The sequence below is a fragment of the Phasianus colchicus genome, chromosome 13 (assembly GCF_987193195.1).
Source record: "Phasianus colchicus chromosome 13, bPhaCol1.hap1.1, whole genome shotgun sequence".
Classification (NCBI taxonomy): Eukaryota; Metazoa; Chordata; class Aves; order Galliformes; family Phasianidae; genus Phasianus; species Phasianus colchicus.
The window spans coordinates 1,503,943-1,523,558 of NC_143448.1; the positions used below are offsets into that span (position 1 = coordinate 1,503,943).

A 19,616-nucleotide genomic window follows, 5' to 3' on the forward strand; every position below is an offset into this window, starting at 1 on the left:
CCGTAATAATCAGATACATCAGTGATAGATATGGTGGTTGATAAACTTATACATAACATAGCGTATATACAGTTTGATGAAAGCAAGTGCCCAACTTCACCCAGTTGTATCACTATGCTGGGATTTATAATTTTTGCAGACTACTCTGCTGTGTTTGGCCCCTCCTGCTGCAGCAGGAGCAAAGTGCTGCGCGTGGTTCTGTTCTCAAAGAGCACCTTCCCAGCTGGAGATGCTCACAGCAAATGTTGGAGAGCGCACACCCTGTTCTCTGCTCCTGCTGGAGGTGCACTGCTTTCATAAGGAGCGCTGCTGTGGCAGCTGGAGTTCTGCCATCTTGGCCAGAAGGAATAATGATATTTATCCAATACAACAAAATCCCGTGTTCCTGGCTACGGTCTGAAGATTACTGTGAAAACTGCTTGAGTTTAGCAAATCAAACAGTCTAAACCGCTAAAATAACAAAAAATGTAGGAGATTCTTGTACTGCTGGTATTAGCCAAGGGCAGCAAGCACTTTGCTTATGCATATTTGCCTAAGGCTCACCACACAATGCAGATTAAAGGCACCATTCAGTTCAGAGTGTCACATAGCTGCCATGCTGATGGTGGGTCTTGTCCCCGTGCCAGGATTAATGCAGTGCATTTTCCACTTGCACGGGGATGCACCAAGGAAGCTTATCAGGCTGCTGGTGGTGCTCTGTCTCCTGCAAGGTGCTTTTCTGTGAGCACATTGTATCCTTTGCAGTGGTGCATGCACTGACTTGCAGCTGCAGGAGGAAGGACTGCACTGCTGCTCCTGCTGGGCATGCTGCAGCTGCTGCAGCGTTGCAGAATTTGGTCTTGCTGGAGCAGAAAGTCAGCTGCTTTAGAATTGCAGTGATCTTTAAAACCATTGCTAGCAGAGCTTGAGCCAGGTTTGTATATTTTCATGACTTGCTGCCATTGAAATGCTGTCTGCCTGCGGGGCAAGAAGAGCTCTCCTACCTGTGCTTCTGTGTGAGTTAAATGGGAGTGCTGGCTGTGAGCATGGTGCACACTGTGCATGGATAGGGTTCAGTGGGTCTGCTGGGAAGGCAGGTGGCACAGCAGCGAGCCTTCCCCAAGCACAGCAGTTGGCTGCACTGTCTGCTAGCTAGCAGTTCTCTTAGATTTCCCTCCAGTGCAGCCGTTCCTTTGAATGAACAAAATGCAACGACTGGCTCTTGAGCCTTAGCAAACTAGAAGCCCTTCTGGTTTTCCCTGTTTTCTCCTATTTAGTCAACAGAATGAATTAATTTTGTAGAAAATGTCTACAAATGTCAGCTTTGTTAGACTGGGAGGACTTTCCTGTAACTAGACCCTGGAACTGAGTGTTCGTAGAAGGATCAGGCTCGAGCTTTACCATTTGCACTTCCCATGTTACATGGGGACAGGCACGTTCCCCCATACTGCTGCGGTGAGAACATGCTGTTTAACACGGGGATTCTTTCCTAAGGCTCCATCCCATCTCTTCAAGGTGTCGATTTGTTACACAGACTGGGTTGAAGGCATTGATTTGTATGCAGCTGTGACATTCTCAGCCCTTCCTTAAAAAAAAAAAAAAAAATCAAACAAAAAACAACAACAAAGTAGTGGTAGAGATAATTACATCAGATCCTTCGTCTGGAGCTACTGTTCCCACTGCTCGACAATGATGTTTGTTAGTGGTGTAATTACTGTCCCTGCTGATCCTTTGAAGGATTCACTGGATCAACTGGAAATCCAGCACTTGAAAATGTTTTCTTCAAAGAGCAATTGACTTGAAATGGTCCCAGATTGTTAATTTCATTTTCTCCTTTCTTCCCCTGCCAGTGGAAAGTAAGCATCCCTGTCAACGTCCACAGCTTCAGCGCTCTATTTGGCAACATTGGCCTTCTCTTGACAGCTTGAATACGAAGATCAAGCATTGAAAGTATGGCCTGACTGATGGAAGTAATTAAGAGACTTCTATCAGCCAGAAGAGAGTTTACTAACCTCATTTACTGCAGTAAATGGGAGAGACTTTCAATCTCCTGTCAAAAAGAGCCCATCAGTGTGTGCGTGCCCTTTTGTACCGATAATGAATTAGTTCCTGAAACATCCTGTGGAATTTGGGCTGGAGCGAGGCAGGTGCTGGTTCCTGGCACAGCCTCCCCTGGGGCACCTCAGCTCATCCTCTTGCATGAATCTTGGCAACTGTTTTGCACGTTGGAGAATACTGCCTTCAGGCAGCGATGTCTCCCCAGGCAGTGCGGTTGTGGGGCTTTGCTGTCACCCTCACCTCATCCTCCTCACCCAAGTTAATTTTCAAATGAAACCAAAGGTAGGAAAGCCTTGTAGATGAAGATTGCAAAATGCATGTCATATACAGTTGCTGCTATAGCCCTTTCTGCTGCACAAAGCACCTACTGATGCACTTTGCAAGCCTCCCCCACTGCCACGTTCTCCCTACCATTGCACTGGGTTGGCCAGGGTCCGTGGGGAGTCCTCTGCCTGCACCTCCATCGCTTCTGCAGTCTCAACTCCTGGAGCTCAGCTGCAGGCAGTCCTCTCTCTTCCGAATGTTGAAGGGCAGCCAGAGCAGGAGGTTGGGTGCAGTAGATGGGAGGAAGGGCTGTGGGAGGAAGGAGGGGGGAGCAAGGCTCCTTGGTTGCTGGAAGGTGGGAGTGAGTGTGTAGCAGAGCGAGGCTGGGTTTTGGTATGGCAAGGCTCAGCAAGGCTGGGCTTCGGTGAGGAAGGAGGTGGTGAGAAGATAAAGCTGGAATCCATGGGTAAGGAGAGATCCAAGATGAGCTGTAATATGCTGGGGAAGGATGCTGAGTGCCAGTAGATCTGCAGGAGTAAATGGGGATTGAGAATGAGACTAGCTGGGAAGTGGGAAGCTGGAGGTGGGAGAGTGGGTGTATTTCCACATCCGTGTCACTGTTTTGCACATGTCTTCCAAGCAGATTCTGCACAAATCAAGCTTAGGCTACAGCAGCAAGTGTTGTAGAGCCTGTGATGGAAGAGAGATGTGCTGCTTCCCTTCCCAGCTAGGTGCAGGGAGAGCATGTTGGTGTACTGCAGGAACACAGAAGGATATTCAGAGGCAGGCAGCCACTTGCTGCTTGGAGCAGAAGGGGGTTTGACGTTAGGGCTCCATGGGCATCCTGTGGAAACTTGCCTTGGGGAATTAAGATACGATTTCATTTTCATCCCTGCTGTGACAGAGCCTGTGTGCAAGAGCCACAAGGTGAGGATTTCACCCGGGAGGTTTGAGCAGTGCTCGTGTTGGCTATCCCTGTCCTTGCCATCTGCTGCTGTGAAAGGCTTTTGTCTCCTAACAGTATCTGTTCTGCTTCTGTCTTTGGGTATGAGATACGAAGCAGCACCAGTGCTCCTTGTGCAGTCACCAGCACCTCCCTGGAGGGGGCAGCTCCTGCAGCATGGGCTGTGCGCTGCCTCCCAGCCCTGTGCTGTGCGCCGCTCCTCCCTGCTGTAGTCTCTAAGTTGGTGCCAAGGTCACCTCTGGGGCTGCAGAGAGCTTGTAGGGCAGGCGTGCTCAGCGAGTACAACCCAGTGCTCTCCATGGGTCTGCAAACCCTTAATGCTTTTCCGTGGCCTGGGATTCTGGGGACCAGAATATGAAATGCAGTTCATTCACGTTCCTGCCACCCTCGTTCCAGGGAGCTCTGCTTTTCCTTAAAGCACGTGGGCCAAGGTGCAAACGAAGCGTAGCCTAAATGTCCTGTGATGGAAGCACAGCACACCGCTAGGTGGCAATGCGGGAAGCCCGAGGAATCAATGTTGGGTACAGCAGCTGGACACGTTTTGAGTGTGAAATTATGGCTACTAACACCTCGAGTGACACTGTGTGAGCTCTTGTTTGGCCTCAGCAGAAGCGCTGTCAGGACACACTGACAATGTGACTGTGGAAAGTCCCTGTTCTGAGGTGTAGCAATCAGCCTGCAAGCAACCAAAGCAGCAATTGCCATCCTATATCCATGTGCAGCACCAGGCAAAGGGCAGCCTTGCTGAGTGTGCCTTCTGTCCGTGAGACACTGCAGGTAATATTTGAGATATGTAAAGATTGTTTGCTCACTGCAATTTTGGGATTGCAAAGGACCATGTTCAATCCCTGGTTGGCATTCACTGTAATAAAATCTCTTAAATATACCTGCTGAAATTTGGAAACCCACAGGTCTCTGATTTGGGGACGGGGCAGGAAAAAAACACACAACACCCACAATGATTTTTCTCCCAGATGCCTTCCACCCGTGTGGCCAAAAGTGAGGAAGGCAAGTCTTCTCCCTCCCCAGCTCACCTGCAGCTCAGCTGCTGGCCCAGCTGGTCACAGCTGCTGCTGTTCCTGGTGCTCAGGCACGTGTAAGGATCTGCGTTTAACTTCCCCTTTTCAGGCTGAGACTGTGATTTCTTTGTGGGCATAATTGTAAAACAGAAGTGGGACGTGGTGGAGAAAGTGAGAAGTAGGCTGTGTTCAAGGAGCCCTTCTTCCATGTATAATTCAAGGAATTCCAGGGCTACTTCTAGGAGAACCACATCCTGGTCTGTCTCAGGGGGTTGCAGTTCCTTGCCTGCTGTACAGACAGGTGGTGTTCCTGGTCCCGGCTGAAGGGGTCAGATGTCCTGCCCCAGGTATGGCTTGTTCTGTGGATCTCAGAGGAGAAGGGCACAGTGCCTTTTCTTTTGATGCTGGGTAGTGCAGGCAGACAGCACACCTGCGCTGGCTGAGTTTTCTACTAATTATTTTCATTTCTGAGAAACTTCAAACCTTTCTCACTTCTCAGAGCGAGGTAAGCAGCGAGCTCGTATCCGTGGCTGTGTTTAATGCAGCCGCAGGGCTGTTCTCAAGATTCACTATAAATAGGCTTTCCCAGAGGTGCCAGCTCCATGGCAGCAGGCTGTGCTGTGAATCCCTGGTGTAAAAGCACAAAGTGCAGTGCATTGGGTTCCTGCTCCCTCCTGTTGTCAGTGGTCTCTCCTTAGATCTCTGGAGCGGGCATACAGGCTGTTAAGATATTAGCACTTGGTGGAGTCAACGTGTTACAGCTGGTTACTTCAGAGGGAGACAAAAGCTTTTTTTTCCTGTTTCAAATAATGTTTAAACTGAAGTTTAGGAGTGCAAATCATGTAGATTTGTTTAATTGGTGAAAGTGTAAAATAAAGCTGTTCAAGTCAGGGTGTCATAAACCCTTCCCGTTTGCTGTTCCTTACTTAGAGCTGTGTGCTCTAAGCTCAGGGTATCTTCAACTTGCTGCTATGGGTCACCAAGGCAATATAGAAGATAAGAAAATACAGCTCATTGGAGCCAATCTGTTCATGTACACCTGACCTGCTTTGAGATATGCTGGTAAATTAAAAGTGTAAATATTTTTTAACCACTCCAGCTGTATGTGAGGAAAGAGACGGTGCTGTAAACTCCTCCTGTGTGCTCTCCAGCTGCTTAGTTATTTCCATCTTTTTTCAACTGATTATTTTTAAAGCTTTTTCGCAGTTCCTCTTGGGCCTCCCAGAGCTTCACTCCTGCCTGAAGCTGCCGAGTCAGAGCCTTTCTTCTTTCTTCTTACCCTACTCAAGTCCAACAGTCTTATCTTGGCTTATCACTCCTACCTAGCTTTCATCCCAGCTCCCTCAAATGGAGAGCAAGAGGAGGTGCTTGCTGGGACACAGAGATAAAAGGGAATGGAAGCAGGACATTTCGCTGGGATTTAATGCATATTAAAACAGGATTAATGCATTTTCATTTTCCCGTTGCTCTGTACAGACATCTTGCTGTATCTCTGGTGAAGTAAAGTGACCTCTAAACTTCTCAGGAGTGGACTGGCAGGAGCTGCGGGATGAGCTGAGTGGTGCAGTGCGGATCTGATGTTAGCACAGGAATTCTTTCTGGCTGATGCTCTGCTTTTCTTTTTTTGCAGGGATTCCTGAAGAATGAGAAGGACAATGCATTGCTGTCAGCCATCGAAGAGTCTAGGAAGAGGGTAAGTTGGAAGCAAGTGCTTTTTTCTTTTAAGCAAACAAGGAAAAAAAAAAAAAAGAGAAGTAGATCTTGAGGAACTTCGTTTCTTAGACTCAGAAGAGTTCTGTAGTGCCTGAATTTCTGCCCTCAAAAGGGACCCATGCCTAAGCCATCTAGATGGGAGAAAGATATAGGATGGACTTTCCCCACTTTCTCTCCTTTGCTCTGAGCAAATCATTGATTTGAGGATGTTCTGAGATGAATTTTGTCTAATGCAAAATTCATCTGACAGAGTTCCTGAATCTCTTTAGGCTTTCGGTATGTCATATTCAGGGCAGTGATTTTTCCCTTCTGAATTATGCAGTGTGGAAAAATGCTTCCTGTTGTTTGTCTTAAGGCTGCTGCTTAGAAGTGTCATTGCATTCCTAGCACTGAGGTTAGGTTGTTTCCCTGCATGTACTCTTGGAGCATCAGTTTTGTATTTTTGTTCTCTTAACTATAAGAAATAGTACTTCTGCATTATTAAATTATTTTGATTACATATAATTACTCTGTAATTACTGAAGCATGTTTAAAACCCTGTTGAAATGATTAGAGGGGAAGAGAAGACCTACATTCCATCATGAAAATAGAAAATGGTTTTATATTATAACATATAGCTGAGGCTGCTAGCTAGCATCACACCGGTGATGACAGGAATGCCAGAGAAGCATTTTCTGTATCCTAATGCAATATCTTACACAACAGACTTTTGCTATGGCAGAAGAGTATCACCGAGAGTCAATGCTGGTTGAATGGGAGCAGGTAAAACAGAGGATTCTTCATACTCTGCTTGCATCTGGAGAAGATGCTCTCGATTTCACCCAGGAGAATGAGGTAACTGTTTTTTCAAACACTGTGCATAGCCATGCACTGCGTGCAGCTGTCACTCCAACACTGCTGAAATGCGTTATTCTGTAGTTCATTTCTGTTTAAAATAAGCAATATCAAAACTCTTTTTAATTTCAAAATGGCTGCGGCTAGTGGAGTGCACAGTCTGCTGAAGTATCAAATCTTTGTTCTTATTGACTGCTTGGCACAGGCAACAGAACTGCTCTTGCTGAAGCAATGTTTTATGTGCAAGGTGGGAGCTTAGTCACACTAATGCATATCAGATCAATACACCCAGAGACAGAAAACACGTTGGGGTGAACTTCTCCTTCAGGAAGGCTTTGCAGCACGAATGAAACCAGTCAGTTTCTCGGGTGTAACTGTGCTCACACACAGGTCATGCAATGTCTTTCTATTATTGCTGTTTCCTAGCCAGGACTTATGCCTTTTGTAGAAGGTTGTAGAACTCTCTTGGGTTTCAAAATATTCAAAACCAGAGGGAGCATGCCTTCCTTTTACCTTGATCTCTCACTGAGTGCAGCTGGGTGCTTTGTTCCTCTAGGACTGCTGGCATCCGGCAGTTCAAGGTTAATCCAGTAGCGATCAGATCCTTTGAGCAAGACAGACCGTATTTGATATGAAGAGGTATAGACTAGCAGCTTAAAACATTCCTTATGCTGTGTTACAATTGCAAACTTTATAATTTTTCTTGGAGAAAGCTCTGCAGTGCTGCTAGCAGAAGGCCTGGCTCTGTGCAGAGCTGTGGGAATCCCACCACTCGGAGCCAGGGCATCAGGTGTCAGCTGGGATCCCTGGAGCACAAAGTTGGATCCCAGCCCCAGCACGGTGCTCTGTGAAATCTGTCACCTTGAGAGGAGAGGAATAACAAGGGGAGGTGTGTTGCTGTGCTTTCAGGCCAGGAGACAGGCCCAGGTTTTTTATAGCCATCTTCCCCCTGCCCTTCCACTTTTTTTCAATAAGTTCTCATTCATTGGGGTGACTTACAGAGCTGCAAACTGCATTAATATAAAGTAAAAGCCCTTGGTGTTAATGGGCTACGACCTGTATAGGGATTTGGAAATAATTAAAGTTGTTAATGAAATGTCCCTTTCTGATTACTGTTCTTTTAAATATAGGTTAATCCTGGTTATTATATATCTCTTTATAGAAGCTATCTATCTTCCCCGGAATGTATTTTACTGACACTTTACTGTGACTTCTCAGAAGGCTGTCTGCCATTCCAATATTAGAAATGTTGAATAATGCAGGCTGAATTAATCTCAAACTAGGAACAGCCACCCTATTCTTTTAGGATGCGAGTCTGAAGCCTTGGCAGCTATTCTAATAGCTTCTAACACCTTTTGATTTTGTGTGAGTTATTGGTGTGGGGTTTTCCTTTGTAAGCATGGATATTGGCTGCTAGGAGAAGCAATATAACAACTTGCTCTGCGAAGCCAAAAACCCCTTTTCTGATGTTTCAGTATCAAACTGGGTACTAACACGTGAGATGCCAAGTGCCAAATTGGTGGGAGGGAAGGAAAGCCTCATAGTTTCTGTGAATGAGTTTAAAGACTCAGTGTATGCTCTCACTCAGTAATACTCCTCTTTCCCTTTCAAAGCACTCGTGGTATCGCTGTGTCATTTCAAGAGCATTTAAAATCCTTGATGCTTTCCAGTCTTAGCCTGGAGAAGTCAAAGGTCCGAGAGGTTTGAAGTGCAGCTACTGTGTTAAAAGCCTGTTATGTAGCCTCCCCACAGCAGGTTGTTCTTCTAAAGCCTTGTTCCAGTCAAATAAGTTTTTTGTGTGTGTGACACAAACAGACACAGCCTGTAGAATATAGTAGAGGTTTAATTGATGTCCTCTGGAGATGGAGAATCAACTGAAAAGGCACAGATCCAAGCGCAGCAGGGGGTCGGCCTGCCTGCAAGCCAATTCTCAAGCTTTGGGCAAGCTAATTTGGGCAGAGCGAAATACCAACACATTATTCATGGAAATAAGACCAATTAACAAGCAAAGCTCGTGTTTCTAAGAAGCTAGCACAGGACTTCCATTAGGACTTTCTGCTCCGCCTTGTCCTCCAGCCTGGCCCTGTTCCTGTAGGGGAGAAATAGGATTAATAATGAGGTGCTTCTGGGGAAGAGGGGGGAACTCCTGGCTAAGCACTCAGCAGCTAAGTGCTGTTCCTCACGCTCAGGCTCCCGCGTGGCCCTGCACTGCATCTAGTGGCCAAGGCGTTTGGAGTGCTGACAAAATGTCTGCCCGGCCTTCTGCTGAGGAATGTGCATATGCAGATGAGGGTGATGAATAATGCACTTTCTGTGCATGCAGCTGAATGCTCGGCTGAGTGCAGATGAAGGAGGGCTTCTTTGAAAAGCAGCATCATTAGGCTAAATGAATTTAAAGATAAGAAGGTGATGGTAGTGCAGTCTAATTGCAGTTTTTGCGAATGGGTGATGTAGAATAAAGGCTATAGCTCTGAAGAATCTTTTGGAAAGACCTAAATTCAAGACAGAGAGGAGCAAATGGGATTGACGGAAGCAGCACAAGCCATGGAAGAAACATCAGAATGTGGATATGTGGAGATGTGAGCATTTCTGCAGCCCTCTGTGCACTGCCCACTTTGCCTTGTTTGCATTTGCTGCTCCAGTTCTGCTCAAGAAGCTGACCTGAAACACGATTCTTCAAGTATGCTTCTGGCTGCTGTTCTTGACATGGCTTTCATAACCTTTTCCTTCCTTGAGAACTCAGTAAGCTCTGACTTGCTGCCAAAGGATGTTTCCCTGCTTCCCCTGATCTCCTAAGCTGTGGGATTTTCCTCTTCAGACAGGGATTGCTAGCTGCAGAGAAAGCCAAAATACTAGTATGAGGTGGAAAAAACTTAAGAAATGAACTAGCCATAGCCACAGGAAAGAAAAACGTAAGCAAAGCAAGGCAAGTTCTGGTATTCCTGATTTTCTTTTCCTGCTGAAGGGCCAAGCTGGTAGTGGGCAATTAAGAGTTCACTTGCAGTGTGTCAGTTCTCAGGTGGGGCATATTGTTAGTAGGTGATGCTCAAAGCACAGCAGCTAGGATAAAGCTACGACCGGACGGGAAGAAAGAGAAACCAACAAAAGTAGAAAACCCCAGAGCATTTGTTCTTCAGCTGCAGACGTGCACTTCTGAATTCAGATCCTCACCTGAGGGTTGTAGCATGTCAGTCACACAGCTCAGTACAGCAGGACGGAAGGGATTTAGAGTCACCAAATAAACCCTAGTCAGAGCACTGGTTGAAAAGTGACACCAAGTCAAAATGGTCCCTTCTTCCCTTGCTTTAGGAGATGAAACCTCATCAGTATTTAATGACAACATCCATAATTTAGTGTTACTTTAAATAACTCTGCAATTTGTCTCGCACAGCCTAGGAAAGGCTTGGAAGTATTTCTGCCATCACGTCTGTTTCCCAGGAAACCTGCTTTAACAGCCCAGCCTCTTTGTTCTGTAGAACAAAGAATGAGTCGTTTTTAGGTGGGTTTAAAGGAATTCGTGTCAGATGAGTTGGCACTAAGGTGCAAGTACTTCTGAGGATGGGTCCCATTAGAAGTGACTCTGAGGAATATTTTTAGTAGAAGTTTAGCTGCCAGAGGAAAGTGGGATTTATTTTTTTGTGAAGCATTTTGGTTATGCTGCCTAAGGTCTAAATGCATCTGGTTTTATTGTCTGATGGACATCGTTTGCATTGTGCTGCTACTGAGAAATGAACGCAGTGATAAATGAAGTCTGGCAATTTAAAGGTGGTCCTGTTTCATCTCTGACGCCTTCACTTATCTCTTTTCAGGGACAAAAATAAAAAAAATTTTTTGTAGTCAACAGTGCAAAAGCATGAATCACAAATAGCACACATTTCTTACAATTGATGAACAGAGGTCATTACTCTTACCTTCACGTATAAATGCCCAGCTAGCTTAGAACAGCTTTCACAGTCATGAGACTTCATTTGTCATTAACTGTTAAATTGATAAAATTGGCCTCTTCAGAACTCTGGGTTGGGGCCGTTTGCAGCAGCGTATGTTCAGGAGTGTAAGGGCAGTGGTACCCAATAGAAAATACCAGCTACCACATGAAAGCAATCTCTCAGTGCTTCTCAGGTGCATCACTGCACAGAGCAAGTTCATAGGTTTGTGTTATTTTTTTCAAAGCTGGGATACAGACCAGAAAGATGTTGTCTTTTTAGGGCTGTACCTGCAGCTCATCCTGTTTGAAACAAAAAATTGTTAATGTCACAAGGCAGGCACCCCTTTCTCAGATCTTCTCTTTAAGTCTGGGCCAGCCAGGTCATAGAATCATAGAATGGCATGGGTTGGAAAGGACCACAATGATCATCTGGTTCCAACCCCCTGCTGTGTGCAGGGTTGCCAACCAGCAGCCCAGGCTGCCCAGAGCCACATCCAGCCTGGCCTTGAATGCCTGCAGGGATGGGGCATCCACAGCCTCCTTGGGCAAACTGTTCCAGTGCATCACCACCCTCTGTGTGAAAAACTTCCTCCTAGTATCTAACCTAAACCTCCCTTGTCACAAGGAAGCACTGGTCCTTCTCCTGAAATCCATGTCAGCCAGGTCACTGGGGAGTCTTGGTCCTCCTTGTCGCAGCGTGACACCATAAGGCTGCAAACAATGGTTTTAGTGCTGCATTTGATCATTATGCTGTTTCTTCGTATGGGAGGTGAGTCAGTTTTATTGAGCAGAGCTCTTCCAGGAAGCACTAGAACATGTCCTCGGGCAGTTCCTGGCAGTGATCATGTCTATATGCTGAGGTGCTGAAGTCCCAGATTGTTGGCATAAGGAAAGCAAAGCTGCAGTGCTGGTAGGATGCACTAAGACAGCAGCTAGCTACAGCCAGCTTTGCTCTCAGCCCTGAACGCTGGCTTGTTTTCCTAAAAGCTTGTCTGTTCCTTTCCCCTTGTCCCAGCTATGTCAGCTGGCTTAATAATAAATATGATACTTCTGTACTAAGCTTGGCTTGCTTTTATCTTCAGACTGTTGTGGCTCTAGTGCTACCCGAGCAGCAGCAGATATTAAAGGAGTGTTCACCTCAAAGGGATCTGTCCTTAAAGTGATTGTGCTTTATTTTTCAAAATCTTGACTTGAAATACTAGAATAATTACATGTGGAGGTGTCTGGAAGCATCGGAGAGCATTGCATACATGAGAGTTTTCTTCCCTCCCTCTGGCAGTGGACATCTGTGTGTAGTGGTGCTGTGCTAAAAACACGTGTGACTTGTGGGAATGTTTACAGGGATAGCTTGGTGTGGCGTTGTAATATTGTGGCAGTATTATCTTCTGAGCTTTAGGGAAGAGGGCAGATTTCCTCTGCTATGATTCTTGCCTATCCCCCAACTCTATAACTGAAGCATTTCGATCTTGGAGTAAGCTCTGTGGAAACTCGTTTACAGTGAGTTACGAAACGTGACAGTAAGTAACCTTCCAGGAAGCAAAAACAAAGAATTGCAATTATAGAATGCTAACAAGATACACTGATGTTCTTGTTCTAGAGAGCTAATGGTTGGTTTGTGCCCTAAGCAGCGTTCCTCTCAACTTAGAAAGCTGAAGCTATATTAGGAAGATGATAGTTGGTGTTAGGAAGATAACAGGCAATAACAGTATGCTTTCTGCTCCACAGAAAGCTTCAAAACCTGCTACGTTGTCAGGAACATGGGTTGTTTGGGCTTTGTTTTTCTTTGCTTTCCTTTGGGAGCAGATAAACGGTTAAATGCAGTGCAGCAGCCTCGTCCCTTCTGCATAAAGAGCTCAGAAGGCTGACATGGAAGGCGTGGGTGCAGACCAACGAGTTTGACTGCACTGGAGGAGAAACAACCAGGTGTGTGACAACCTTTCTGCTTGCTGTTCCACAGCCCAGCTATGTTGGTGAGTCGGGCCCTCCAGGTCGCAGCTCTCTGGACAGCGTGGAGATGGCATATGCACGTCAGGTGGGTGTGCTGGGTGTCTAAATGGTATGCAAGGTACAGTGTGGGGATGTCTGCCCCGGGTTGAAGTGCAGTCAGGACGTACAGAAGGCTGGTCTGACATTTTTGGGGATGTACTCATCTGTCCTTGACAGTATTTGTGTCCAGAGGAGATCTGGAACAACCTACGTGACTGCAGAAGTCATTCTGGTTTGTATAGGAAATGGAAGCTTTTAACCTTTCAAAAAGTGTTTCTTGGGATTTGAGGCATAGTGTAATGTTATGTAAATGAGGAGTTCACATTCCCTTCCTTCTCACAAGTGGAAGATCAGCTTTCTGATGCCTGCGTTCAGGGGAAAACGTGCTGAAGTCTTAATCCTGACAGTTGTCACGTTGCATCCCCTTTTAACAGAACACCAGTGAGGGGCTGCAGAGCCTCAGCTGTGAGCTGATGTCTGGTGGCATTAGGCTCCTGCTGAAACTTACAAGGAAAGCTGATAAACCTTTACGTAACAGAGCTGTTACTTTTGTTAGTTGAGACAATCTGTTTACCAGTGCTGACAGAAACGAAATGAAAGAGAAAGACTTGATTTTTCAAATTGGAGTATGTAATAGTGCACGGACAGAGCGCTGCCTGATTTGCACACAATTACCATCATTGTGCGCCTTGGCTCGGGCTGTGCTGAGCCAGATAGCAGCTTGTGCATCTGTTTTACTGCCTGCATTCAGTTATGGCAAGCATTTGAGGAAATGAATCACAAAATAAGGTGCACGGTACTGCTGATAAAGTGTATATTTGATTTAGTGGTTATTATTAGTGCATTAATTTGTTCCATCTCTACCGTAATCCTGCATTAAGGGTCTTCATGTGGTATAATTACATCCATGCTTTCAGGCTGTCAGCATTGCTCCCGGATGCTTTGCAAATGTAGGAAGCTCAGCCCACGAGCAGTGCCAGCCCTGGGGTGGCCACGGAGTCACAGTCTCCCCACTGTAGGTGTGCTGTAGCATTACCAGCTGTGTGCAGGGTGGAGGCGTGATATCGGTGGTCAGGGTTCTGCCAGCAGTGCAATTCCAACAACTGCTGCATGCCCCCAGCAAGCCCCTTGGAGAAGCAGCCCCAGCCAAACTCTTCTTGGCCCCCTGCTTAAGTGCAAGAACATCTGGGCTTCAGAGCTGCTCCTGGATGGGGCTGCTGTAGGTTCCAGCAGGGAGCTGAGAGACCTAGGATTTCATTCTGTCAGACAGCTTAGCAGCAGCCAGGATATGTATTTTAATTGTGCTGAAATTTATCCTTCACAGCTCAAACTGTATCACAGGAATACAGTGAAAACTGTGTATGTGACTTCACTGATACTAGGTTCTGTTCACAGTCCTGAGCTCAGCATCTCGTTTGCATGCTGGAAGCATTGAAGTACACTTAAATTATCATTGCCATTCGCTTGTCAGGGCTCTTCTGAATCTTTGTCCTCAGCAATTAGCTGTAATTACTCTTAGGTGGCATTCAGTGCAGTGCTGTGCTGTGCAGAAGCCCCACACAGGTGGGTTGCTTCTGGCCTTCAGGCAGGCCTGGAGCTTCAGAGAGTGTGGAAGTCTGAGCAGTTGGCTCTTCCTCTTCTGCACAAGTGACAAGCAGTAAAGGAGAGAGGGGGCAGAAGGGACTTGCTGGGGACACTCTTCTTGTAGCCTGGTTTAGATTCTGTTGCTGTGTCTGAGGAGGAGGGAGGAGAGTAAGAGGTTTTGTTAAATTTGCTTATTTTCAATATGTTTCAGATTTATATTTATAATGAGAAGATAGTGAATAGACATCTGCAGCCTAACCTGGTGGACCTTTGTGCTGCTGTTGCAGAACTGGATGATAAGGTACTGCTGATAAGTTAACATAAGGAAACGTGTTTAATCTGTTTTCAGCTGTAACAGCCTGCTGAAATTGGTGGAAAAGTACTGATACTGCCCCCCCCCAAAAAAAGTTGCCCCGCTCCACAGCAAATAGAGCCAGGACTGCAATCTGCTCTAGCACAGCAGTGCCCACCTGTGACGAGCTTGGTCATGGTGAATATCTCAACAAAATGAGGAAGAGAAGAACTTGATTTTGTTGTGGAGTCCTGTCGTGATTGATGAACTGTCGGGGGGGGATAAAAAAAAAAGCTTTCCATTTTAAATGGATTCTCTGGAGTTCTGTTTTCAAAGTGTGTCCTCCTGCTGTCCTTTGAGTGCATACAACTGTAGGTGAAGGGCGTTCAATCAGCCACTGCTAGAGCTGAAGCAGGCTCCCACAGCAAAGCATAAAGCCAGCCAGAGTCTGTAAGCTTGACTTTAAAGGATTGATCTGTCTGCCTTTCCTTTTCTTTCCTCATTCCTTTAATTGTGCTGCCTTGATCCACCCCATAAAACAAATGTGCAATCTTGGCTATCTCTGGGAAATGCTTGGAGGGCAGCACTGCAGGATGGCCGAGTCATGACAGGACTTTGCAGACAGGGAGAGCAGAAAGCTGTGCGGAAGCTGAGTGGCAAATGCTTGGATCAGATCAGAATTACAGATGTGTATCCTTGCTTTGAGCAGCTCTGTTGCTTTGCTAGGGACGCCAGGGCGAGTTTCAATATTCTTGCTGCTTTGAAGCTCTGAGATCAAACACCTGCCCTTGCTGAAGCTAACAGTGCTGTTACTCTGCAGCGTTTTGCTATTTCAGCAGGGATATTCTGGTCCTGGAGATACCAATACGATCTCATCCTTATGAATGAGCAAACCTGGATGGTTTTCAGCCTCTTTTTGTAACTGAGTCTCTGTCTAAGTCCTTTAGAAATTTCTGATCAAAGCTGACTGCACGGCTTTCCAATGGCAACCAGAACAATTATTTTTATGGATGCTGTGGTATTTTTTAGAGTGGGATATTTGAGCCAGAAATGGGGAGGGGTCTGAGCACCACATCCCCAGCCTAATTTGGGAAACCACTGTTGGTACTGGGTGACAGGTGCAGGTAAAGTATTTAGAGCCACCAGCTGGCACAAGCATTATGCAGAAAAGTCTGTATTCTGCAGGATGGAGGGGCTTACCTGGCATCCAGTGTCTCCATCACAAATCTAAACTGACTGAAGTTACGCCCATCCCTTTTTCCTTGCTTAAGCATCAAAACACCACATAGCTCAAAACAAGGGTGCTTCTTCACCTCTCTGCTAATTGCTGTCGCGTGGACTTGTTGACAGAACATCTCTGAGATGTGGGCCATGGTGAAACAAATGACCAGCGTTCGCCTGGTTTCTGCTAGCGACGTCCTGAACGTCCGGACCAACCTGGAGGTGCGTATGGAGTTTGTGAGGCAGGCACTGCGCTACCTGGAACAGAGGTAAGCTGAATGCTTTGGACAACACAGTCTGATAAATTTCCCCATTAATGAGCAGCAATGACTTGGTAATACACACGGACCTTTTAACAAGTCGCTTGCTTCGTGCTGTTCATAAGAGACGTCTGGTCTTTTTCCCTTCCAAGGGGCTTTGAGCAGCCACTTGAGTATAAAGCTGTTTTAGTTAAAAACTGTTTTAACAAAAAAGGCCTTGGATCCATTGGGAGCTTGTTTAGAAGACAAAAAGAGCTTTTCTTCTTCTTCTGTGTTGTCTTTAAATATTTTATATCTGCTACAGTGATACGTGAAGATTTTTCACTTGTGGAAAGAGACCTATTTTCCCCTCTACAAAAAAAAATCACTCCCTTCGTGAATGCTGATTACCTGTTGGGAGCTAGTGCTGGCTGGAAATGAGGACAGCACTGGGATGAAATCCAGTGCTGTGAGTCAGGTTCTGATCGTGCCATTTCTACACTGAACGTTTTTTTGTAAAATTCCAGGAGGTTGAAGTTGAGACTCTTAGCAATGATTTTCAGACTTTGGAAAGTGGCTTACTAGGTGTATTAGCAAATTCCTTGACCAGGAAACTGTTTGCAGAGTTGCATGCAGAAAGGCTGTACAGAGAGAGCCTTAAGGCTGAATCCCCAGGCTGGCAGTAACAGCTGTTCCTTGCGTGTGTGCCCACAGTCCTGGGCAGCACAGTCTCTCATCGGAGAGCTGCCAACATGATGTTAGCAGGATGGTTCAGAGGCAAACAATAGCTGCAGTGTAGTGCGTGGGCATTTGTTACAGACAGTTCTGCCATCTGAGCACTGATATGGCACGCTGGGGAGAGATGTTTCCACCTCCTGGCACAGCCTCTTTGCCCCTAGCTGTTGGCCCCCTCCCCGAACCCACCCTGGAGTAGAAATTGGGCCCCTCAAACTTGATCTTTTTTTTTTTTTTAAACCTGTGTACCTCGTAGCTTTGTATTTCCAAGTGGGAGTTGGATGACTTGCAAAGCAGACCCCTAATATCAGGGCATTTGGAAGCCTCCACAGCCCCATGCATGACATATGTAACTGCTCACAGCTATTGTAGCATCAGTTATTTTGAAGCAGGTGTGACGTTAAACCCTGAGGGGCTCAGCCTTAGTATGAGTTGTCAAGGTATGCTGATGCTTGCTCATGTTCAGCGTAGCTTTTTTTAGCCTAACAATCTTGTGGTCTGCAGCTAGGAGCCAGAGTAGGAACGTGCACCAGTCTGCCATGTGCAGCAGAGGAAAAAGAAATCAGCTTCAATTGAATTGCTGCAACTTACACGTGTATTCCTTCAGCATACAGATGTTTGAGGCTCCTGCTTCTAAACATGGATATTTGTTAAATTGACCTGCGTTGATTAAAAGCTTTGACTTCTTCTAGAAGGTCTTCTCAAAGCTGCTTTTACCAGGTGTTTCCCTCTTAAATTCTCCTTCTCAGTGATTTCCTTCTGAGAAATCCATGGCCCTAAGGTTTGCATCTGTCCACAGAGCGGGGAGGAGGAGAAGCACATATGCAGTGTTTGTGTTCTTTTGTGACAGCTCTGGGAGTTAAAGCAGTAGTTTGGAAAGGCTGTTGCTGGCAAAATAATTGAGTTTAATGTATTGCTATGAGAATCTCATGAGAGGAGCCTCATAATAAGGAGCTGAACTTGAGCAGTCTGCCACATTCTCCAAATATGGTTTCTCTCGGGACAGTTGAATACAAGTATCTTTCTTAATTGATGAGTTTTTGCCTCGTTTTGTTGCAATGATAATGCTTGAATATCAAGGTAGTTTGCTTTAAATTGCTAATTCTGGTGGGTCTGAAAGTCACTGGATGCTTTTATAGCAAGTGGATTTCAGTCAGTTCACACCTTTGTTTTGCTTTTCAGTTACAAAAATTACACCTTTGTGACAGTCTTTGGAAACCTGCACCAGGCTCAGCTGGGAGGAGTTCCAGGCACTTATCAACTGGTCCGCAGTTACTTGAACATCAAGCTGCCTGCACCTGTCCCTGGTCTCCAGGTACATCCTCTCCTTCACTGACTGAGCTAAAATCACAAATCTCTGTGATTTGTGACCACCAGGTGCTGCCTCTGGTGGTCTTCTGCTTGAATGGCTTTTATGGCACCACACTCCTTTGCTAGAATTTCCATTAGGAAAATGGAAGATGCACAAAATCACTTTCACTGTGATCAGAGCTAGTCCCAAAGTATGGGGGTGCTCAGTAATGTGAGAATTCTAGGTTCTAGGAATTGTGGTCACTTCTTGTATTCTTTTTAAAGAAGAATGAGCAGGTGTTAAACTACATTGTGATCTTTAAGAAAAGCAGAAACGTACTCTCCTTGCTTTGCTTTTTCCTTTTTTTTGTTTTTTTCCCAACAGTTGCTGATGACAAAATATATAATGAAATAGCCTGAACTGTGACCCAGCTTTCTATTTAGGTATCTGCATAAAATTGCATTCATCTTAACAGAGTAGAAACTACACAGGTACAAAGTCAAAGGAGCAAACAAGCAGGCTGGGTTAAGAGAGTAAAAGTTAAATGAAATAATACATATGGAACGTTAGAAAGAACATAATTGAGTCTAGCTGTCCTTTGCTCATGTGCTGATGTACACAATTAGTCTGGTACCTTCATCTCAGTACAGATGTTAAGAACACCTCAGTGGCCTGATCCAAATGCCCTTCCTGAGTGTGTAGGGTGTCTGAATGCTAGTTGTGGGATTGCCAGATTGCCTGGCAAACTGAAATCTGGGCAAGCAGAAGCAAATCCCATCCTTGGCTGCTGTAGTGCACACAGCTATCACAGAGCTTAATCCCCCTGATCTCTGATTTCCATACCTCAAACAGTATTTTTATTAAAGTCTGTGTTTGGATTTAAGGGCAAATCATAAAGAAAAATAATTCAAGTATGCTGCTGTTGTTATTACATGTAAGTTATGTATCTTACATTTTCAGGATGGTGAGGTGGAAGGCCATCCCGTCTGGGCACTGATTTACTACTGCATGCGCTGCGGAGATCTGACTGCAGCCATGCATGTGGTGAAACGGGCACAGCACCAGCTGGGAGAGTTTAAAACTTGGTTTCAGGAATACATGAACAGCAAAGAAAGAAGGTGAGTGGGAACCAGGCAAGATCTATGAAGGGTAGGAATTGCTGTAGGAGTGGTGAAATTGTCTGTGGCTTGGTAGAAGTACAGAAATTTCTTCTGCTGGTGCTAGGTAGGAAATACAAATGTTAGTCAGCTAAATTACATGTAAGAAGTTTATATATTTTAATTTTTGTCTTTGAAGTCTGGAAGTCTCCACAGAGAATTATTTGAAAATAATGCAAAGTGTATGTTTCAAAAATAATAGTGTGCTGTAGCTTGGTTCTTCTTGTTTTTTTTTTTTACCATTGGAATTGCCTTGTTCGATAGGCCAGAGTTAGTCTGCTGTTCTGAATCCCATGTTCCCTATTGCTTTTTTTTTTAGTTGAATTTCCTTTGTGGGACACTTTGTTTTATACCT

General features: G+C 45.5%; 1 protein-coding gene across 5 annotated transcripts in view; it reads left to right on the forward strand.

The window, feature by feature from the left end:
- NUP93 (nucleoporin 93) overlaps nt 1-19,616 on the forward strand; it is a 70,175-nt gene that overhangs the window by 37,801 nt on the left and 12,758 nt on the right. For 4 of the 5 annotated variants that reach the window (XM_031615403.2, XM_031615404.2, XM_090149708.1 and 1 more), the window contains 7 exons: nt 5,915-5,977; nt 6,703-6,831; nt 12,714-12,788; nt 14,538-14,627; nt 15,969-16,108; nt 17,996-18,128; nt 19,065-19,222. In XM_031615403.2, the coding sequence (XP_031471263.1) occupies nt 5,915-5,977; nt 6,703-6,831; nt 12,714-12,788; nt 14,538-14,627; nt 15,969-16,108; nt 17,996-18,128; nt 19,065-19,222 (788 nt within the window). Of the gene's footprint in view, nt 1-1,846; nt 4,043-5,914; nt 5,978-6,702; nt 6,832-12,713; nt 12,789-14,537; nt 14,628-15,968; nt 16,109-17,995; nt 18,129-19,064; nt 19,223-19,616 lie in introns of those variants that run through there. The other variant, XM_090149709.1, reaches the window with a different exon arrangement.